The following is a 20,204-nucleotide window of genomic DNA, read 5'->3' on the forward strand; positions in this document are numbered from 1 at the left end:
AACCACAGATTTCATTCCTGCAGATTAGATAAACAAGATACATAAAAAGGAGAGAACCTCAGGAGCACTGTTAGCATTTCTTTTTTTTAAACATGCTGGAGTTCTTGTAAGAACACATCTACTTCTCCAAATACAAAGGCACAGCTGGACAGGTATATTAGAAACGCCCTTTAAACCATCATATGTAATTAGCTGCCATCCAGTGAAAACATGCTAGTTTTGATAAGTCAGTGGATTAAATATGACAAATCTTGTTGCATTTAAAAAAATCCCCTTAAGGTCATTATTACCAGTACATGTTTGGGAAGATGGAAGTTGAAGAATTTACAAGGGAAGCTGAGTAAGTCAGAGTTCCTCTAATGGTTCCTGCTGTGACCTGCCCAAAAGCCTTTAAAAGATGAGTCTCTGGATGTACATGTGTTCCACTAATTAGTCTAGTAGTACAGCCTGAGATGCATGTAATCAAACCCCAAAATTTCTGAATCATAGCTATTCCTCACGTTGATTCTCTGGATATTTATACCTTACAAACTATAGCTAAAGATTAAATACCCTTGAAAATCAGTCCAACTGGAAGTTTCTTCTTGTAACACACAAAGACTTATGTCATGTGTGCAAGTATAGAATACTTCTTTCTCCTCTCATTTCACCTGTCTCTCATGGACCTGTAAATTAATGCCAGGCTGGAAATTTGGTGTCATTCTTTTAGTTACCACTAAAATTACTCACACAGAAGACTAGAGTAGATATCAAGTAATATGCAAAAAATAGGTGGAAAACATAAGGAAAAACTTAAAGACTGGGACACAATCTGAATCTGAAAATGTGCATGTCTTCAAAGAATTCAGGTCTTTTAAACTGGATGACCGTAAGTAAGATGGTGTATTTTCTTTCCCACTGATAGTTCTGAGATAAATGGAGAAATTTCATAGAATCATAGAATCATAGAATAGTTAGGGCTGGAAAGGACCTCAAGATCATCCAGTTCCAACCCCCCTGCCATGGGCAGGGACACCTCACACTAAACCATCCCACACAAGGCTTCATCCAACCTGGCTTTGAACACCGCCAGGGATGGAGCACTCACAACCTTCCTGGGCAACCGATTCCATTGTCTCACCACCCTCACAGGAAAGAATTTCCTCCTTATATCCAATCTAAACTTCCCCTGTTTAAGTTTTAACCCGTTACCCCTTGTCCTGTCACTACAGTCCCTGACGAAGAGTCCCTCCCCAGCATCCCTATAGGCCCCCTTCAGATACTGGAAGGCTGCTTTTAGAATGTCAGTGAATTAGTAAAATATTTTACTTTAATAGAGAATTAAAGATACTGGTAGATACAAGTGAAGATTTTTAGTGATGAATTAGACATACAATTTTAAGTTGGTGTATTTACTGTTGCTTGATGTTTAACATTATAACAAAGTGTGTCGTGGTTTAAACCCAGCCATACAGCTCGTTCACTCACTCCCCCCGCTTCTTGCCCTTCCCCTGCTGCTGGAGGGATGGGGAGAACTGAAAGAATGCAACTCCCACGGGTTGAGATAAGAACAGTCGAGTAACTAAGTTATAACACAAATCACTGCTGCTACCACCAATGATAATAATGATAAAGGAAATAACAAATGAAGAAAATACAACCTCACCACCCACTGACTGATAACTTGCCCCCCCCCCCCCCCCCGAACCCGACTGAGCACCGACGGATACCTAGTCCAACCCTGCAGTCCCTAGCCCTTCCTGGTAACTCCCAGTTACATCCTGGGCATGACATGCTGTGGTATGGAATACCTCTTTGGTCAGTTTGGGTCAGGTGTCCTGTCTCTGCTTCCTCCCGGCTTCCCCTCCCCCCTGGCAGAGCATGAGGCTCAGAAAGTCCTTGGTCAGACCAAACATTTGAGCAGCAACTAAAAACATCGGTGTTATCAGTGCTGTTCCCAGGCCAAAAGTCAAAACACAGCACTGCAGCTACTAAGAAGGAGAAAAATGACTGCTATTGCTGAAGCCAGGACAAAGTGGAAAGCAATAAACCAACTAACTGGCTTATTTGTTATTTAGGGTCATGGTAACCTCATTGAATCATATCTCCATGATCAAATATTTGTTGACTGGTTTCTTACCCCCCAGTCTTCTGTTTCACAACAGTAACAATGTAAGCAATACTAACAGCTGTACCCAACTTGCAAGTAAGGGTCTTTAAGTGAAAAAGAAATGTAAACCAACATCATGTTCATTTGCTCTCATTTTTCTTGCATGTAGCACATGTCTCTAATAATGGCATTGCCTGGCCATTACTAAGAATAAAATTAGGCACCATGTTTAGTTCAATTTCATTATTTAAATGTAAGCACAGATTTTATTAATTTTTTTTTTTTATTTATTTATTTTTTGCAGCTCATCTTATAAATTTACATTGATTATCTTAGAATTTGTTTTTAGGACACTGTTGAAATCTGAAAGGGTGTTTCTATCATATGAAGAGTATAAATAGATTGTATAGATTTTTTTTTCTACATGCATTAAATAATTTGCAGTATTAGGTGAATAGAGAAAATTATGTGAGAGTCAGCATTTCTAGTCAGATTCATCTTGAAGCAACTACTGGTAAAGAAAGTCAAAGACTTTCTTTTGCTGTGACTGTTGGATCAGCTTCCTTGAACCATAAGAGAAAGTGCAAAATATATTCAGTACATCCATGCACTCTTGTAGGTCTGAGATTTTGAAAAACACAAAATAAAGTTTCAGTACTATGTCAGAAAATACAATAGTAGTCTGTGTTCCTTCCTCCCCATGAGGCCATTACAGAAGATAAATAGTGCTGGTTCTGAAAAAATATAGTATGTAAAGAGGATGATAGAATAAAGAAATTCAGTGATATGCAACACTGTTGATAAAAAAGTATTTTATTGGTTACACTTCCATACTTTACCTTCCAAGGTGAAAGCAAAACAAGAAACAGAACTGGAACTGAAGTCGTTTGCTCCACCTTACGTATGTATTGAATGGCTTTTAAGGTATCATTTTTCAGTAACTTTTTACATTGTACATTTCATCTCATGTCTGAATATACTGCATATTTTAGGCACTTTATCCTGAATTATATTTATTACCTGAAGTGGAATACTTTGAAGGTGTTTATCCATTATCAGCATCAACTCAACAAAGACATCACTTTAATGGAGAAGCTAATAGGTTTGATCATAAATCAGGATTATCCAGTCTTCCCCAACAAAAACCTGAAACAAGCAAACAATTTTTAGAAAGCATACAAAGCAGTCATCAGCTAGAAAATAAAGAAGTGCACGGTCCTGTGGAATGGGGTGAGAAAGAACCTGTTCCAGTTTTGCACACAAATAATAAGCAAGACCATAACAACAGAATTAAAGAAAATCATATACAGCTTAGAGAAGAAGGTAAGTTTAACCAATGTAGTGAAGGAGGATGATGAAGGAGAAGCATAAATATTATGGTTAACATTTGCAATAAAATAACATTTCTGTTTTCTAATATCAATTATTATGCAGATCAAAATGGATCCAGTGGATCTCTCATCACACCAAATCAGTCAAATCCTGCAGATGACTTGGAGTCTGGAAGGAGTGATATGGTATTACAGACCTCTCAGCAAAATCATCTTAGCCAAGACCAAAAAGAGCGTAACACTCCTAAGTGGAATGACGAAGCCAAAGGAACCACTCTTATTCTTCATGTAAACCACAGTGATAAACAAAGCCAGAAAAATCAAACACCCCAAAATCACATCAAGTACCAAAAGGGTACAACTGTTTATTGTCATCCTTCTGCTAAAGCATGTGTTTAGAAAGTTGGCAGAGTAAAGCTTAAAGAAATCTATAGTTAAAGCATGGGTTGCAAAATTGCAGAACAATATTCTGATTTTTAAAATAATAATGTCTTTCAAAGAGCTATAGTTTTAAATTGGGTAAGTCATAGAATCATAGAGTAGTTAGGGTTGGAAAGGACCTTAAGATCATCAAGTTCCAACCCCCCTGCCATGGGCAGGGACACCTCCCACTAAACCATGTCACCCAAGGCTGCATCCAACCTGGCCTTGAACACCACCAGGGATGGAGCATTCACAGCTTCCCTGGGCAACCCATTCCAGTGCCTCACCACCCTAACAGTAAAGAACTTCTTCCTTATATCCAATATAAATGTCCCCTGTTGAAATTTTAACCTGTTACCCCTTGTCCTGTCACTACAGTCCTTCTTTATCACTGTGTATTGATATAGGGAAACACCACTATAATTGATACATTTGTCTAATTATATTAATATAATAAGTAACGTAATAATATTACTTAAATGACTTCTATTCTTTGAGAAGTGTGTGGAGAGTTTATTAGAAAATGTTTTTATGGATGAATTATCAGTAATTTCAGTTTCCAATCATAACCTGTTAAAAATAGCTCTATCCATCATCACATTAACTCATATTATGTGTGAAACTGCTTAATACACAAATCTATATATGTAAAGGTATAACTGAAAAGTTTTCCATAACTTTATTTTGAATGATGAAGGATATAGGATTTTGTAGTAGTAAAGGTAAAGTCTGTCAGCAATTTTATTTTTAAATATTTATTGTATATATTTTAAAGCAAAAAGCATTTATTCCTTAACATTTAAATTCAAAACATTTTGCTCTCCCTTTCTATGCTGGCTCCAATCTATAGGGGTTCTTCAGTCTCTAAAAGGCAGAAAGCATTAGATAAGGAATTGGTGTAGGGAAGGTGAAATAACTGAGTGGTTTCCTTATCTGTCATAATGTTTCTTGTACTGGTTACCACGACTAATTACATACAAATTCTCCAAACAAAAGCACCTTGGTTTTATTTTTATTTTTTTTCCTTCCCTTTATTTCTTTCTTCTGTTATTCACCCAGTTCCAAACCCCAGAGATAACATTATTTATTGGATCAATTCACTGAATTTCTAATACAGGTTGGAAAGCCCAGGCATTGACAGTCAAAACATCTTGAATTTTATGAGTGTAATCTATATATTTTGATCATCACTATCCTGTCACAGAGCTAACAAACATGGATAATAATGACCACTTAAAAGATACCGAACTAAGAAAAGACAGGACACAGGATGCTGGAATTCTTAAAATAGTGGAAGACCAAGCCACAGAATATGCATGCAAAAAACAAAGGTTAGTAAATAATGATTTTGCTAAAACACTGGATAATATTAATTCATAACCAGACTTCAGATAAATGAAGGAAAATGGGGTGGTGGTGGTGGAATTCATTACACAAATTTTCACTTGCTGCTTTGATTTAATTTTAGCTTGTTGCAGTACAGAACTAGTAAGTCTACAGCTGATCCTGGTGAAAAACTGGATTATCAGGTATGTTTGCAAGGTAACATATTCTTAGTAATATTGAGCAATAAACATAGTCCTCCATCTAGACATATTTTATAAGAGAGGTAACTTACTAGAGATAATAAATTTTCAAATGTAGATTTAAGAGTAATTGAGAAAAGTCAATTCATGCACTGCTCCTTTTTGGTAAAGAAAAGTCAACTATATTTCTCAACAATGAAATCATCAGAAGTTATACCTCTAGTCATAATTTAACAGGAACTACATATACAATAACTATTTCAGTCTTATCAATGGTAGCCTGTTATTCCTCGTCTTGCATGGGAGTGTCAATGACTTGTGGGGTTGTGGACATGGACAAGAACAATTAGCCATAGTCTATGTTTTTGTCAGCATGTTCTCTGTGGTGCAAATGTTCAGTGTTCTGGTTTTATTTGCAGAGGTCCATCTGTTTGTAATTTAGTAATCATTTGTACTGGTAGCAGAATAAAAAAGCTTACATGCAGAATTCAAATTCATCCCTCATGTTCAGTCAGACCACTTTCAGAGCATATGTCTAATGGAGCTATTCAGGATTATGGGTTATGTACTTACAGTTGTGTCTTTTGACTCTAGGCTGGTGAAAACAAGCAAAATCCTCTTAATTGTACAAAAGAATATATTTCACCTCCTAATCTACCTTTCCTGCCATTTTCTGTAAATCCAGATCAAGTTCCTGCAATCCAGACAGCAAGTGAGTATATGATTCCAAGAAATTGCATGGAGTGAAAGGCTGAGAGAATTGGGGTTGTTCAGCCTAAAGAAGAGAAGGCTTCAGGGAAACCCTTATAGCAGCCTTTCAGTACCTAAAGGGTCTGATGAGAAAGCTGAAGAGGTACTTTTTACAAGGGCACATAGTAATAGGACAAGGGGGAATGGCTTTAAACTGATATAAGGTAGATTTATATTAGCTGCTAGGAAGAAATTCTTCCCTGTGAGGGTAGTGAGGCCCTGGCACAGGGTGCCCAGAGAAGCTGTGGCTGCCCCACCCCTGGCAGTGTTCAAGGCAAGGTTGGACAGGGCTTGGAGCAACCTGGTCTAGTGGAAGGTGTCCCTGCCCTTGGCAGGGGGTTGGAACTGTGTGAGCTTTAAGGTCCCTTCCAACCCAAACCGTCCTATGATTCTATGATAACAATCAAGACTGAATAGTTAATGAAGACAGAAATACCTGGTTTGTGAAAGAATTTGTACATTCATTCATTCACGGTATTGTTACAAATTTTATTTTGTGGTGGGAAAGTTCGAGACATTTTGGGCTGTTCATAAAACATGGCAGGTTCCCAGCACTAGAAAACCCAGTTTGTGGACTTGGGGATGAAAGGAGAAAAGTGGGGAGATCAAATTAAATACTGCTCACTTAAGTGAGAATGTAGCAAAGAAAACCAGTAGCAGTATTGCTGAGGATCCTCTGCTGTGGTGGTGAAGTAGGAGGATAGTGGGAAGGTAAGTTACTGACCTGTTGCGACTATTGGAAGTCTGTTCTGCCTATGACCACCTGGAGTTTAAGGCAAGATTTCACTACAGTTTCTATCAGAACATATTTTGAGCAGATAATAGTCTTTTGGAGGCTTTTTTGGCTTCATATGGTTATGATTGATGCATTACAAAAATCTTCATTGATAGTATCCTGGTGCTTACTAAATATAATATCTTTAGAAAACAAGATGGTAGAACAATTGCAACAAATGGAGAAAGACAGAATGCACATGGAAAAAAATAGAGAAGAACTGATCAGAAAAGTTAAAGGGCTACTGGAACAACATAAGCTGAAAAGATACCACGGTATGCTTTTAATTTGTTTTGTAATTTGGAATGATAGAGAAATGACACTTAAACCAATATGAAAATATTTGTCTCCTTATCAGTGAGCTTACTTGCAGAGAGAGCAGTTTGCTAACCAATAGCTCCAACAAGGCTCACTTGTGTAACAGCATGTTGAAAAGATTGAAGGTTGCAATGTTTCCTTCCACTTTTGTGATTGATAGTCTTATAAACCTAAAAATATCCTGCTTTTTATCCCAGGTCATACAGTGCCCGGAAAGCTACTGTAGACCACTTCACTCTTTGAAGCCCAGGGCAGCTAACATATTCTAAACCTGCCTGTAGCTGGTGCTAACACAGGTTTTTACTGTGCTGATAGAGCTTCTAGTTAAATGGCCAGCATAATACTTCCTGTTCCTCCTATCTCATAGTATTCAGCTTATGGCATGGAAGTTACAAACCTGTCGTGACAAGCTTGACAAACCCTGGTTTATTTTATATGTTAAAATCTCATTTAAATCCCACCCAAATTTTCTTTGTAAAATTATTTTCAAGTTTATACTTAAGCTATCCTCCCTAAGACACATTCCAGTTAACCAGAGATGAGGTTTAATCACTTGGATGTTTGAGAGCATTCTGTCTGTATCTAAGTACAGCTAAATCACTAGGAGTCTCAACTATCATTTGTAGCTTTATTGAAAGGAGAAGACAAGACAATTCTTCCAGTTATTTTCTAAGGGCATGGTTTTACACCGCACTCTCCAGCATGGTGAGGTTGAAAAAAAAACACAACAAAAACTTGAGTACTTGAAGCAGTGAATCTGTAGTAGCACGGAGCTGCAAGGCAGGCTAATTTACCCCATTGAGATAAGCCCTAAATTGCTCCTGTGCTGTCTTAAATTATGCTATACATTTAGGTAAAATAAAGGTTATTTCACACGCATTCAAACAGCTTCTGCACGTTTTTTAAGAAGTGTCTCTACCTCTGAAATATTTTTATCAGACCTGTAGAGTTCCATAAGTAAGTGCATTTGCAAACATGCCTCTTCACAAGGTATGAAGGGAAGGGCATGCTCTGTAGGAGCAGCTGTCTTACCTATATTTAATACCCTCCTAAGGCTGCCATGCTGGCATGCTCAGTTACATACTGCATAGTCCTCCAGGAGCTGGGTTCTTTTAGCTAAGTTTCTGAGCAGCAGCTGTCCTGATTTCGTAAACTATGTCTTGAAAGAAGGAATCATTTAACACACTGCAGACTAGTAGATGTATGTGGCTGTAAGACTGCCACACTAAATACAGGGGAAATTGTGTGCTAGCTGTAGACAGCACATTATCAACATAGGAGGAATCAGAGTTAAGTGTACAGGTAAATAACTGTTTCCCATAATCTTAGGGCTTTTGTACTGTACTCCCTGGCCCTGCAGAGCTCAAATTTTGTGTAAGTCTACAGTGCTAAATATCCTGCTACAGTAAAGGCATGAACTTCAGGCTGTGGTGGGCATCAAGTCCTTGGAGATCAGGAGCACCTACTGTGCAGCTGAAACCTGCAGAATACCCAAGCTGAATGAAATTTTGGGGTTGGACCTTGTGTGGTATCTTGGTGGACAGAGAGATCCTTTTGTTGCAGGTGATTGTGCAGAAAGTCAGCTGCATTTACAGTGAAGGTAATTTCAGTGAAGATTTTTCACTAAATGCTTTTTTGAAAAGGAACCTACTGCCATCTTTTAATACGTGCATTGGCCAACTGCATCTTTTTAGATCAGTTGGTCATTACTGTTTCAGCAAACCTTATGATAAGATGAACAAGACCAAACAGTATTACTGTTTTCCTGTGTAGTTCGTGAGGAATGGAAAAAGCAGTACTTTGAAACTAAGAAAGCTACGGTTCCCCTGGAGGATGCTTTAAACAAACTGCAGCAAGATTTAGAGTTTTACCACCAGAAATTACTCTTGCAACTGGAAGCCAGAGATAGCCGAAAACGACCAAATAATATGACAAACTCCAAGGTATTTGCTTGTGTTATTTTAATCTTTTTACACAGTCTCTTTGTTTTTCTATAAAGTAAGAAATTAATCACCAATGAGTTGTAAACTAGCTTTAACAGCCAAATATAGAATATATAGAATTCCTTCAGCCCACACTTCTTAAAAAGAAGTTCTTGAGTCTGAGCATTTGATTCTTTCTGCTTTGTGGTTCCACAGTACCTTCTTGTAACTAAATGCCCTTTCATTCAGTACGATTAATAAATTGTTCAGTTCTATATTGTTTCCATCCCAAATTTCACTTACAGAGGTAGTGAATTCTGTCTGGGAGGATGAGACGTGTCTGAGGCTTTTAGCGTGGCTGCACCTGAACTATTGTGCAATCGAGTCTAACATTATCTTGTCGGTGCCAAAACACAGGATGTTCAGAGAGTAATTAAAAAAAGCTAAGAGGGGGAAACACACTTCACAACAGTTGTAGCTGTGAATTTTCTAAATGTGTTAATGAAATCAAGTCTATTGGCAAATCTGAAGCTAGACTAGGAAAAACCAGTGTCCCTGTCTTGTATCTGAAAAGTTGGAGAGTGTATATACAATCTAAAAGTATATATTATATACAAATGTGTATTATTTGACCTATGTGAATATAAATACCTACAATATAAAAATATTATTAGGGTTGGTATTACATTGTCTAATAAGCTATGTTCAGATGTTTTATTGCTCATTTTGGGGGGAAATACCAGGGGTTTTTTTAGGTCTCTCTGGCTAGGCACAAAGAGTCCTTATGTGGAGGACATGCACAAGTTAACATGCCTACAGTGGTTATATATTGGCTGGCACACAGAAGATAGATAACGAGGATTTAATTAGCTATTAGGCTAAGCACGAGTATGCTCTCCACCCCTTGTAAGCTATGTGCTGGGCAGGCAAGCATCAGTCAGGTGGGAAGAGTTGGGCTCTGGGGAACAGATCCCACTGTTGCTGGTTTCCCCTCTTCTACCAGCTTTGTCTTCACTGGTGACTCAACCCAACACCGCAGTGATTCCTCAGTAGCCCCCAACTAGTGTGACAGCCCTGCCTGGTTTCCTCCTGCATGACAGTGTACCTTTCATGCTTTCTCAGTGGTCTGGGCCAGGGTAACACAGCTGTGCGGTGTCAGAGCTGGGACTTGGACCCTTGCATGCAGGCAGCTACACCCCTGGGTGGGAAGAAGCTTCCAGCAGGAACTCACAGATGAGAGGCTGCAGATACCACTTTATGATCCCTTGTATGGCAACTTGATCGCATTATTTGCTTCAGCTGGCACTTTAATAGAGTTTTTAATGGCTTGGAACATCAGGAGATTACCACATGCACATCCACACCCACCACTCAGTGTTACTGACATCAAGGGACCATGGCTGACTTCAGAACCTACATTTGAAAACATGAATTTCAGTTTTACAGGTTAATTCTGTGATAGGCCCACCCACACCTACTGCTGAAATTATGTGCTGTATAACCTGGAGATCATCTGCACTAAACATTACATGAGTGTAGTAATTTCATCAATAAATGTACAGTGACAGAGTGATGCTAAGCCTGTGAAAGAAATTATTTGAAGTATGCCTTTGTATTATAAATGGGGAGTAGCCATAAAAGACAATTGCAAAACAGCGTGCTGTTACTCGGGAGAACTGATCTGGATCTTAACTTCCTAAAGCAAAAGGGAGTGGAAAAACCTCTGCACCCAGGTGAAGGGCTGACAGCAGAAGGGAGCTGCCCCCTTTTGGAGAGCTGACTGCTTACAGACCAGAGACAGCCCAGTACACTTTGATGACTGGGAGAATGTAGGGGAGCTGGAATGAGTTTAGAGGATTGTTTCTGAGTGGTGAAATGCACTAATGCTGTACTTTTACCTTTTGTTATTTCTGTTCTTTTCAATATAGAATTACACAATCATCCAGATTACTACAGTGCAACATGAACTTGATCTACTGAGGAGGAAGCTGCATGATACAAAAATGAAACTTGTAACACTAATTAAGGTACTCTGCCTTTTAATTAAAACAGTCAAAATGTTACTATGTATAAAAAAACCCTTAGATCTTCCCAAACATTAAATGATTTCCTAAAGAGTTTTTGTTTTATGTGTTAGCTTTATGGTGTTAGTTGCCATTGTAACTCTATCACTTGAGCCAAATTTCTCCAGAACACCAGGTTATTAAATGACTTTGAATGTCTAGCATTCAAGCAACTTAGACTTTCGAGTTACTATGAAGGCTAAGCTTCGGAGTCTTTCATAAAATGCCATTTCACTTAAGAGGTAACTGAAGGAACATATTGATGAGGCACTGGTCAGTAGTAGACTGTGGCTAAGAATAAAAAAGTAAAGCAGTATAAATAAATTATAATTAAAAAAGAGAGTATCTCTCAAAGCAGACAGCAGTCCTCTTCATCTGCTTTATTCCATACCAGTGCTGCCTAAGGCTCCCTTTGGAAGGAAGATAATGATACAGACCTTCATACTGGACAGCTTTTCAGCTTTGAGTGCTTGAAATAGGAGGCCTCTACATCACAGGAACTGCCCATGCCCCTGTTTACTGTGTAATATAGGCTGGATGTGCTCATTATGCCTCCTCCATTGTATAACAAGGAGTGGAAAGAACAATGAATTGCACAGTTGTCTCTTAAAAACACCAAACCACTGCAGAAGAAAGTATTGCTAGAACTAGGCTACCTAATTAGACATGTAAAATTTTAAGGATGAAAGCTGTATCCTGTATTCAGCCATCCTGTATAAAATTCAGTCTCAGTTAATAAACCCATATGCATGTCAACTCCAAAAATTTCCTTAAATTGCAATTCCTTAAACTACTGGTTCTTCTGCAGATGAGAAAGCAGGCAGCATCTGATTTACAAGTGCTGAGAGCGGAACTGACACAGAAGAAGATTCACTCAGCTTTAATTCGCCGGTCCAGAAAATGAGGAATTTAAGGGGATGACATGACTTTAACAGCCATAAAGTCTCCAGAAGCTCTGTAATGTTTATAGAAGATCACAATTATAGAACATTTGCCTGTATGTTCTTGAAATTATCTTGTAAAAAGACACCAACTATATAAATGTTGTGGAATTTGTATACTAGGGTACTGAGGTACTGCGGCTCACTTTTTACATCTCACTTTTAATATAACATTAGTCAGCTACTTAAATATACAGTTTAACCTAGTAACATGTCTAAAACAAAGTGATTTTAGAAGTGCCAATTAGTGAATTGTGTAACATCACATTGGTATGCTGATGTTCTTTCATTAACAAAATACCTACCAAGAAAATAAACCTATAATCTATAACCTCTTGTTCTTATTTTCAGGCATGCACATTACATTTTTGGAAAATGATTAAAATAAATCTTCTGTAGAACTACAGCATCAGGAATCCTTTATTTACCTATTTATTGAAGTACATTTTTGTCACTATAAGTACGCTTACCTATAAATTGCCATATTAAGTATGAACAAAATCTCAGATGATCTTATTTCATATCTACCCATTTTTGTTCCCTTTCTAATTAAGAAAGCTACATGGACATTAACCATCTTATGTAGTTAATAGAGGAGCAAGCTATGTCTTGTGCAAGCTATGATGATGATCCTGCTCCAATTTACAGTATTGCATATTCTGCCTTTCTTTAAACTCAAGCTTATGCATGTGCTTAGATAACAATTCTCTTTTTCTAGCTCTCCTCTTTGCCTCTTTGCAGTACCTGATGTTATTATCTTAAGCAGAACAAATAATATGCTAGGAATTAATGTCACATAAAAAGCTGTATTTATTAGTGGAAGTGAAACACTAATGGGAAATCAGTAATAAACCAAAAAAATTATGCAGCTCTCGAAAGGACTAATTTCAAACATCTTAGTCAAACCACTTTTTATCCAATTTATTTTCTTCAAGATAGGATTTATCAAATATTTTAGTGGGAAAGTATTAAATCTCTAAAGTCATTTGGCCTTCAGTTAGTTAGGAATTTGTAGGTCAGATGATCCACTCCAGAAGACCTCTCAGTTTCAGAAGTATCTCTCTCTCAGTATGTTAGCATATGGATATAAATAGTAATACAAATTCTGAAGTGTCTGTATGTCAAGTAAGCTTCACAGTTTCTCCTAACTAGTTCTGGCGGAGAGCCCTCTGATTTTCCAAGGGATTGCTTTTCCTTGCATGAGAGCAGTACGCTTCATGGTCTGCTTCCCATTATCAGTAATATCAACCAGTCAAACACTCACATGAAGTCTTCTAGTCTTCTCCTCAGTAGCCATTATGGTAATGCTGCTACTTTATGGTGTAAATATTCACCAAGAGGAAAAAGCTGAACCCAACCAACCAACAAAAAAAAAACCCCAAACCAACCCACAACTGATGACATATATCTAATTAAATAAAATGTTTAATTAATGGAGTCGATTTAAGCAGGGCACTTTAATCTGGTTGTGAAAGAGTCCTGAGAAGCAGAGAAGCAGTGTGGGCTGTAAGCTGTGGAACAAGTAAAGCATAAACAGCCAATGCTGTTTACCAAGAAAGCATTGTATTTAACAAAAAATCCTGTAAACACCAATCTTTCTACCACTACATACATTTTAAAAAGTTACCCAATTTCTCTAGGTTAATTATTTTAAGAAAAATATGAAATAGAAAGAAAATACATCTCATCTCAGAGGCAATACCGCACCAAAAAAAAAATTAACAACAGGCTACTGACTGAAGTTTAAAGTGTGTGGAAATTAGCAACTCATTAAATAAGCTTCTGAGTTCTGGTTTTCAGGAAGTAAAGAAGGTTGAAGTGGAAGAAGACATCATCCAGGTCCTCTCCCTATTAATGCTCCTTCTTCATGATAAGGTCCAAGATTTTTGGCTTTTGAAACTAAGGAATTTAGTGATACATAAACATGGTGAAACTGGAGTTCACTGAGCATTCTTTTCCAGCAACAAGCCTGATAGAAACCTTAATGGCAACTACTTCATGTTATATAATTTCTTCAGTCCATAAACTATTTTAGTATCTAGAAAAGTAACCAAGTACAAGCACAAGTTTCACCAAGCTGCATGTAAGCAACAGTCTGTGTCTCCAGTATTCTGAGTTTAATCTGATCTGCGAGTGACTTACTTGTGTAAAATATAGGTTGGAGTGGGAAGTCAGAAAGCTGCACCATGCGACCCCAGAATGAACACTTGCAGCACCAGGCAGCCTTAGCAAAGGATCTTTAGGAGAGTGCCCCTATAAATCCACTGCTTGGATTTACTTGTTACCAGGTACACACTGGGTTCAAGCTTCAACCAACTTACAGTAGTTGTGAAAAACGAAAAAGATGAGCAGGCTTTAAAAACACCACACTGCTAAATCAACACTGGAACTTTTGGAAGCATGAAAATACGGCTTTGCATACAAAATAACAAGATGAACTGGGCTAGTTCTCATTTTTCTTTTTAATCATGGTATATTTACATAAAGTCAAAATTATGATAGTATAAGTCATAATAAAAAATTACCAATTTTCACTATTTTAAATCAAGGGTTCAGATAGTTCTTCCGGTGTCAGGGCCTGCCACATTGCTTCAGTTTGTTGTTCTGCTACAGCTTCCCTGGAATAGTCAAGACTATTTCCGTTCCACATGCCAATGCCTCTTAAACCTCGATTCTTTGCATATGCTGCTTTTAGAGAGATGCTGCGAGGGTCATCATACCATACTTGGTGGAAGCGACCAAGAGAATCCTAGGAAAACATTTAAACACTCGTGTCAGTATCTACTTATCTATATAAACATGATAAACTAAAGTTCATTGAGTTTTGACTGCATTGTCTGTTGAATGCAGTGAAAAGTACGATTAAAACCTGAGACACACAAGCTGTGCAGATTTCCATAATGACGCTTTCCTGATTTACAAATGATTTTTCACACACAACAATTAAAAATTTAAAGTCAAATACATGGCTATTTTTTTTACTTGTAGAATCTAACTTATAAAACAGTGTCACTTTTTACTGAAGTTAAAGGAAAAGACTGAGCTAATTTGTATTTTAATATGATTCTGAAATCAGCTAAAATCCCAGACGCACTATCTAACCTAACAGGTGAATTTAGTTAGAGATTCAGTGCTTTTTTTCCAGCAATAAACAGTTTTAGAGGAGGTTATAGAATTTTGTAAAAGTAATGTTGCTTTGACATGGTCATTGCTTACAATACCTTTTAATCATCTACATGTGAAACTTCAAATTATGTCCAAAGAAACAAGATGAAATGCATACGTTGTGTAGTTCATGTAAGCACAATCATTCGAGAACATGCATGCAAGCCACTGGGCTGGAAAAACTTAAGAGCATCTCAGAATCTGTTTTAAAGTCATCAACTTAATACAGGTAGCTGTAGCAGTGAAGGACGGAGCTATAGGATTTCTTTGTGCCAAAACATCTTTTTTGACATGACAGAATCTCTTGAGAAAAAACTGCACAGTAATAAAGATTTTTATTATTCCTGTAGTCTTCAGTCACTGCACCCCTCTTTCAGAACAGAAATTTAAGAGACGGAAATCCAGATAACCTTTACTACACACAAAAAATGTAGAAAACAAACAGGAGAATCTAACCCTGAACTCTTCATAATCAAAGAACTATGGTTCATGAACGTTTACTCCACAACATGGTGTCTTATAAAAAGACTCTTACCTTGTATTCATAAAATGGAGACTTCTGTACCTCATCCCATAGTGTCCCTGAAAAGGAACTGTTCACCTGCTTCATGATTGCTCTATAGGGGACCTGACTCCCGGCAGCATCGCTGCAAGGAGCCCCACGGAAAGGTACTTTGGAAAGGGAACAAACATGATCCTGAAAAAAAAGCGGAAGGTATGGGTTTCATCTTACATAGATTTACTGAACTCCAAAATAGCAGTACAGCCAAAACCAAAATCATAAACGGGTCTAAAAAATCCAAAATCTTCAAAAATACCTGTATGTATGGACAGATTTAATTAAAACAGTTAGATTTTGTTTTCTGTGTAGTAATAGAGAAGATTGGATGGACATCGCTCAGCTTACACAGTTGTCTTATCTTTTCCCCTTTAATTCTCTGTTACTTTTGTCCCACATATGATGTTTGAGACTGCATGATTCATCCATAAACTGCTATACTTTTAACAGTCATATGGTTTTAGCACTCTATGGTTTGTTGCATCTAGTCTTTAAGCAGTGAGCTTAGTGACTCTGTTGAGAAGGCAGACAGATACAAGCACTGTGGCACCTTTGGACATCATCTCCTCTACAGATAACGTCTATAGCTCCTTAGTCAAACATGGTGCTTGGATATCATGGGGTTCAGGTTGCCTATGGAGAGATAAAATGCCTTGTTTGGTACCACACTGCTTATCAGTTAGCCCATCATCCTGAGCCCCAGCTTTATACTCTTATTCATCAGACCACAGTTATTTCTTAATCCAAAAACTGTATCACCAAATTCTAGGTATCTCTTTCAAAAAAAAAAAAAAAAACCAAACCAGTATGATTGCAAATGAATAATCTTCATCTTACCTTAGACAGGTTTTGGCAGACATAGTCATAGCCATACCAGGGGACACCCATCACAAGCTTCTTAGGATCAATGCCCATAGTAATGTACTCTTCATATCCTAGTTTTGAAGGAAATACAAATTCAGATGCACTATTGCATTTCCACGTTTTTTATTCCTAAAACTAATCTAAAGCCAGAGTCAAGATAGGACTTGGATGATCCCAGACAGAGGCTAAGGTGCAAGCTCTGCTGTACCTCCCACCTGCATATTCCTAGACCTCTTCTATTCAGATTTTAGTTACTGCTCTAGCTGTTCACACTTAAAACCAGCTGCCCATAGTAGCAGTTTACCAGGATAAGAGACATTTCCAGTTCTTTGCAAGCCCAGGCAGACACCATTGCTTGGGCTGCCATTTGTCATTCTAAATGTGCTCCTAACAATTAAGACCTAGACAATTACATGTAACAACACACAACTACTAAAGGTCTATCTGTAGTGTCATAAGGGTCTGAGCTTCTATTTCACATTAGAACAACACATATTTGAGCACACTTGAAAGCCTTACACAACCAAAAAAGAAAAGGCAATCTTTGCCATCTATTCACGTGAACAAATGGAAATGTCCTGACTCCCGGGGAGGTGTTTTGTCCTCACCAACCAAAGTCTGCAGGTAAGGAGCATTGGCTTTTGCAATACAGTCTGTCCAGATCTGGCTCTGTTCATCATATGACATCACAAATAAAAAGTCACAGGCATCTGCAATCCCAGTATAGTTGTAGCACCTTCTATCTATGCATGCAGGAGACCAAGCCACATCAAATGTTACCTGCAGGAAAAAGGCACAACAAGTCAGTACCATGCATGGCACTTGGGTGCTCTTGTTTTCTCTTTAAAAAAACCTGTAACTTCTAAAGACAGTGTTTCTGCAATGTTGCCAAGTGTTTAACACACCATGATATTAACTACAGACGCAGCTGCTCAGGTGATAAAGAAACCAGATAATAAACAGTGAGTGCCCCATCAGTGATTCACAACACCAAAGAAATTATAACATGAAAACCATCTGATCAAAAATCTGAAGCATGATGCAAATCCTTAAAACTTCAGTGATGGGTTTACCAAAACATTGTCAAGCTTTTGGACCAGAAGGCTGCATGTGCCCTACTTTCAAAGATCCATTAAGTCACATTAATAGCTGCCAGCTCCACAGGGCAATAACATTCTTATCCACAAATCTCAGTGAAATCCTTACTCAATTTAAGTTCACACAGGTCAAAAAGAGCGATTCTTATGACAGAGTATCACAGCTAACTTTCTAATTGACCATTCTTGAGAATATCACAAAATCTGCACAAAAATTTTCATATTCATATACTAAACAGCACTCTGAAAACTGCTCACAGTTCATGAAGTTAATGTTTGTGTAAAGTACATGATTATTACCTGTGATCCAGGTATTTCTCTGTGAAAAGCATCTGTAGTTTCTTTAACAAGATCTGTTAATGCATAATACTCAGGAGAGGTTTCGTTAACTTCTTGCTCTATATCTATGTTAATCCCATCCATATACTGCTTTTTTGCAAGGTCCACCTGTTGGGATATCCACACTGCTCTTTTAGCAGGATCAACAATTTCCTGAAGAGGTACATCACCTAGACAAGAGGCCTTCAAGAGTTAACCCATATTTGCACACAGTAACAGTAAGGAGGAAAGGTTTGTCCTTACTAAACCAACAACCAATCACAATTAAAAACTCCCCACACTCATACTGGCAAAATGCAAAGGACTTAATTTCTTTTCCCAAGCATAATTTTGACAATGGACCACAGAGGAGATTACCAAGCTTCTTTGATGACAGGGTGATGTTTAAGTTCCTTTGGGATTTTTATTTTCTGTAATTTTAATTGCTTTACTTCTGCTTAATATTCTGTCAGCCACTGTCAACTCCCTTTCTTGAAATCAGCGTACTTTCAGTACTTCCATGGAGTCAGAGGGACTGTGTTTTACTGTTTAGATAAACATACTTTTATGTTTAACCCTTGTCGCTTTCCACACTGTGGTCTTGGATTCAGTCTTTGCCTCAGCAGAGCCTAAACATGATTGCATCATGTAAGCTGTACTGGACTTTGTCTTTCTAACCAGCATTTGTAGATGCACAGAGTTCCTCGTATTCATGTTTTAAAACCCATCTGCTTCCTAGTACAGAGGGATTGATTTAAGTGAAAAACACTAAGAATTACTTAAACTCCCTTCCCTTACCCTGTCATTTGGGTACTCTGCCTAATATCCAGAATACAGACATAAATAAGTATCTTATGCAGGCTTTTACTTTTCTCCCTTCCTCCCTGTTCCTCCATAGCTGTGACTGATGTTAGAAAACTGGAATGTCACTGCAACGGTTTGTTGTCGATCACTGTGGCAGAAGCCACAGGCTGGTTTTCTTGTTAATACCCTGCATACCAGCACATGCAAAATGTCAAGGCAGTACAGTTCTGTGCATGTTATCCCCTTATTAGTCAATTCTCTTACTGATTTTTAAGAATGCGTACAAGTGAACGTGAAATGTCAAGGTATTACAGCCCTTTGTAAGTCATGTTCTTATTCATGTATCACATAAATGTCCACATTTTCACAGTGTAACCAACCTTTCAGCACAATCCTGGAGCCTTTAGAGTGAGCATAGCACATGAGCTCAGGATCATACTTCCCAAAAGCTGCCACAGTTGTAATTTTTGACCAGTCGTAGGATTTCCAGGTTTCCTTTCCCACATCGAACACGAAGACCTGGAAACGGGTAGAAAGCACCGTCATGAGCTCCTAACACTTCTCAGCAGGACGACTAAATGCCTACTAACAAGGTACACGACTTGTCTTTCTGCAGACCAGCTTGCTGGAACAGCTTCCCAGCGCAGGGAGCAGTGGCCCAGCAGCCGGGCCGGCAATGGTGGGTATTTGCAGCAGCTGGGTGCAGTATTTAACCCTGCAAAGCCAAACGCCGACGCTTCCCTGTGAACCACATGCACCCATCCTTTTAAAACCGCTTCCGCGCTCCCGCAGACGACCAGGTAAGGCGGCGGCGCCGCGCGGTGCGTTCAACGCGCCGCTAACCGCGCCTCTCCCGGGCCGCCCTCCCCAGCCTCGCCGAGACGCGGGGGACCCCGAGCTGTCGGGGCCGCGCACCTCGAAGCCGCCGGTGCCCGTGACGGGGTGGCAGAGCCGCGGCTCCCGGCAGGGGCACGCACCGGCGGCGGAGCGGCCCAGCAGCGGCAGGAGGCCGAGCGCCACCAGCCACCGGCCCCACCGCCACCCCATGGCTCCGCTTCCGCCGCGGGCCCGCGGTGCCGGCGGGCGGGGCGCGCACGGAACCGTGCGGCCGAGGGGCGGAGTAAGCCCGCGGCGGCTCACGGGGTGGGGGCCGGGCAGCCGGCTCCGCGGCGTGGTGGCCAGGGGTGGCGCAACGTCCGCTGCCAGGGCGCTGCGCGGCCCAGGCTGGGTGCTCGTACAGAGAGGAGACATCTTCACTG

General features: G+C 39.1%; 2 protein-coding genes across 5 annotated transcripts in view; one reads left to right on the top strand and one right to left on the bottom strand.

Moving 5' to 3' along the window:
* SPATA1 (spermatogenesis associated 1) overlaps nt 1–12,570 on the top strand; it is a 23,338-nt gene extending 10,768 nt beyond the window's left edge. For all 4 annotated transcript variants that reach the window (XM_065673721.1, XM_065673718.1, XM_065673720.1 and 1 more), the window contains 10 exons: nt 2,937–2,990; nt 3,082–3,412; nt 3,524–3,775; nt 5,048–5,174; nt 5,312–5,372; nt 5,964–6,081; nt 7,044–7,169; nt 8,986–9,155; nt 11,063–11,161; nt 12,006–12,570. In XM_065673721.1, the coding sequence (XP_065529793.1) occupies nt 2,937–2,990; nt 3,082–3,412; nt 3,524–3,775; nt 5,048–5,174; nt 5,312–5,372; nt 5,964–6,081; nt 7,044–7,169; nt 8,986–9,155; nt 11,063–11,161; nt 12,006–12,101 (1,434 nt within the window). In that variant the 3' untranslated portion in view covers nt 12,102–12,570. The remainder of the gene's footprint in view (nt 1–2,936; nt 2,991–3,081; nt 3,413–3,523; nt 3,776–5,047; nt 5,175–5,311; nt 5,373–5,963; nt 6,082–7,043; nt 7,170–8,985; nt 9,156–11,062; nt 11,162–12,005) is intronic.
* Nucleotides 12,571–14,582: 2,012 nt separating this feature from the next.
* Nucleotides 14,583–20,005, bottom strand: CTBS (chitobiase). The gene is made up of 7 exons (XM_065673724.1): nt 19,861–20,005; nt 19,326–19,464; nt 18,124–18,332; nt 17,335–17,506; nt 16,700–16,797; nt 15,839–16,000; nt 14,583–14,887 (listed from the first exon to the last, which is right to left on the bottom strand). The coding sequence occupies exons 1-7, from the start codon at nt 19,990–19,992 to the stop codon at nt 14,678–14,680; spliced, it is 1,122 nt and encodes a 373-aa protein (XP_065529796.1). The 5' UTR covers nt 19,993–20,005; the 3' UTR covers nt 14,583–14,677.
* Nucleotides 20,006–20,204: the final 199 nt, after the last annotated feature.

This window comes from Lathamus discolor, chromosome 3, assembly GCF_037157495.1.
Source record: "Lathamus discolor isolate bLatDis1 chromosome 3, bLatDis1.hap1, whole genome shotgun sequence".
In the NCBI taxonomy this organism is placed as follows: Eukaryota; Metazoa; Chordata; class Aves; order Psittaciformes; family Psittacidae; genus Lathamus; species Lathamus discolor.

Bases quoted from the DNA above. Each gene is read 5' to 3' on its own strand.
- CTBS (XM_065673724.1), bottom strand. From the start codon at position 19,992: ATGGGGTGGCGGTGGGGCCGGTGGCTGGTGGCGCTCGGCCTCCTGCCG. The intron at 16,001-16,699 runs GTAAGATGAAGA...CTTTTTTTTCAG, and splicing joins TCTGCCAAAACCTGTCTAAG to GATCATGTTTGTTCCCTTTC. The intron at 14,888-15,838 runs GTAAGAGTCTTT...ATGTTTTCCTAG, and splicing joins CTCCATTTTATGAATACAAG to GATTCTCTTGGTCGCTTCCA.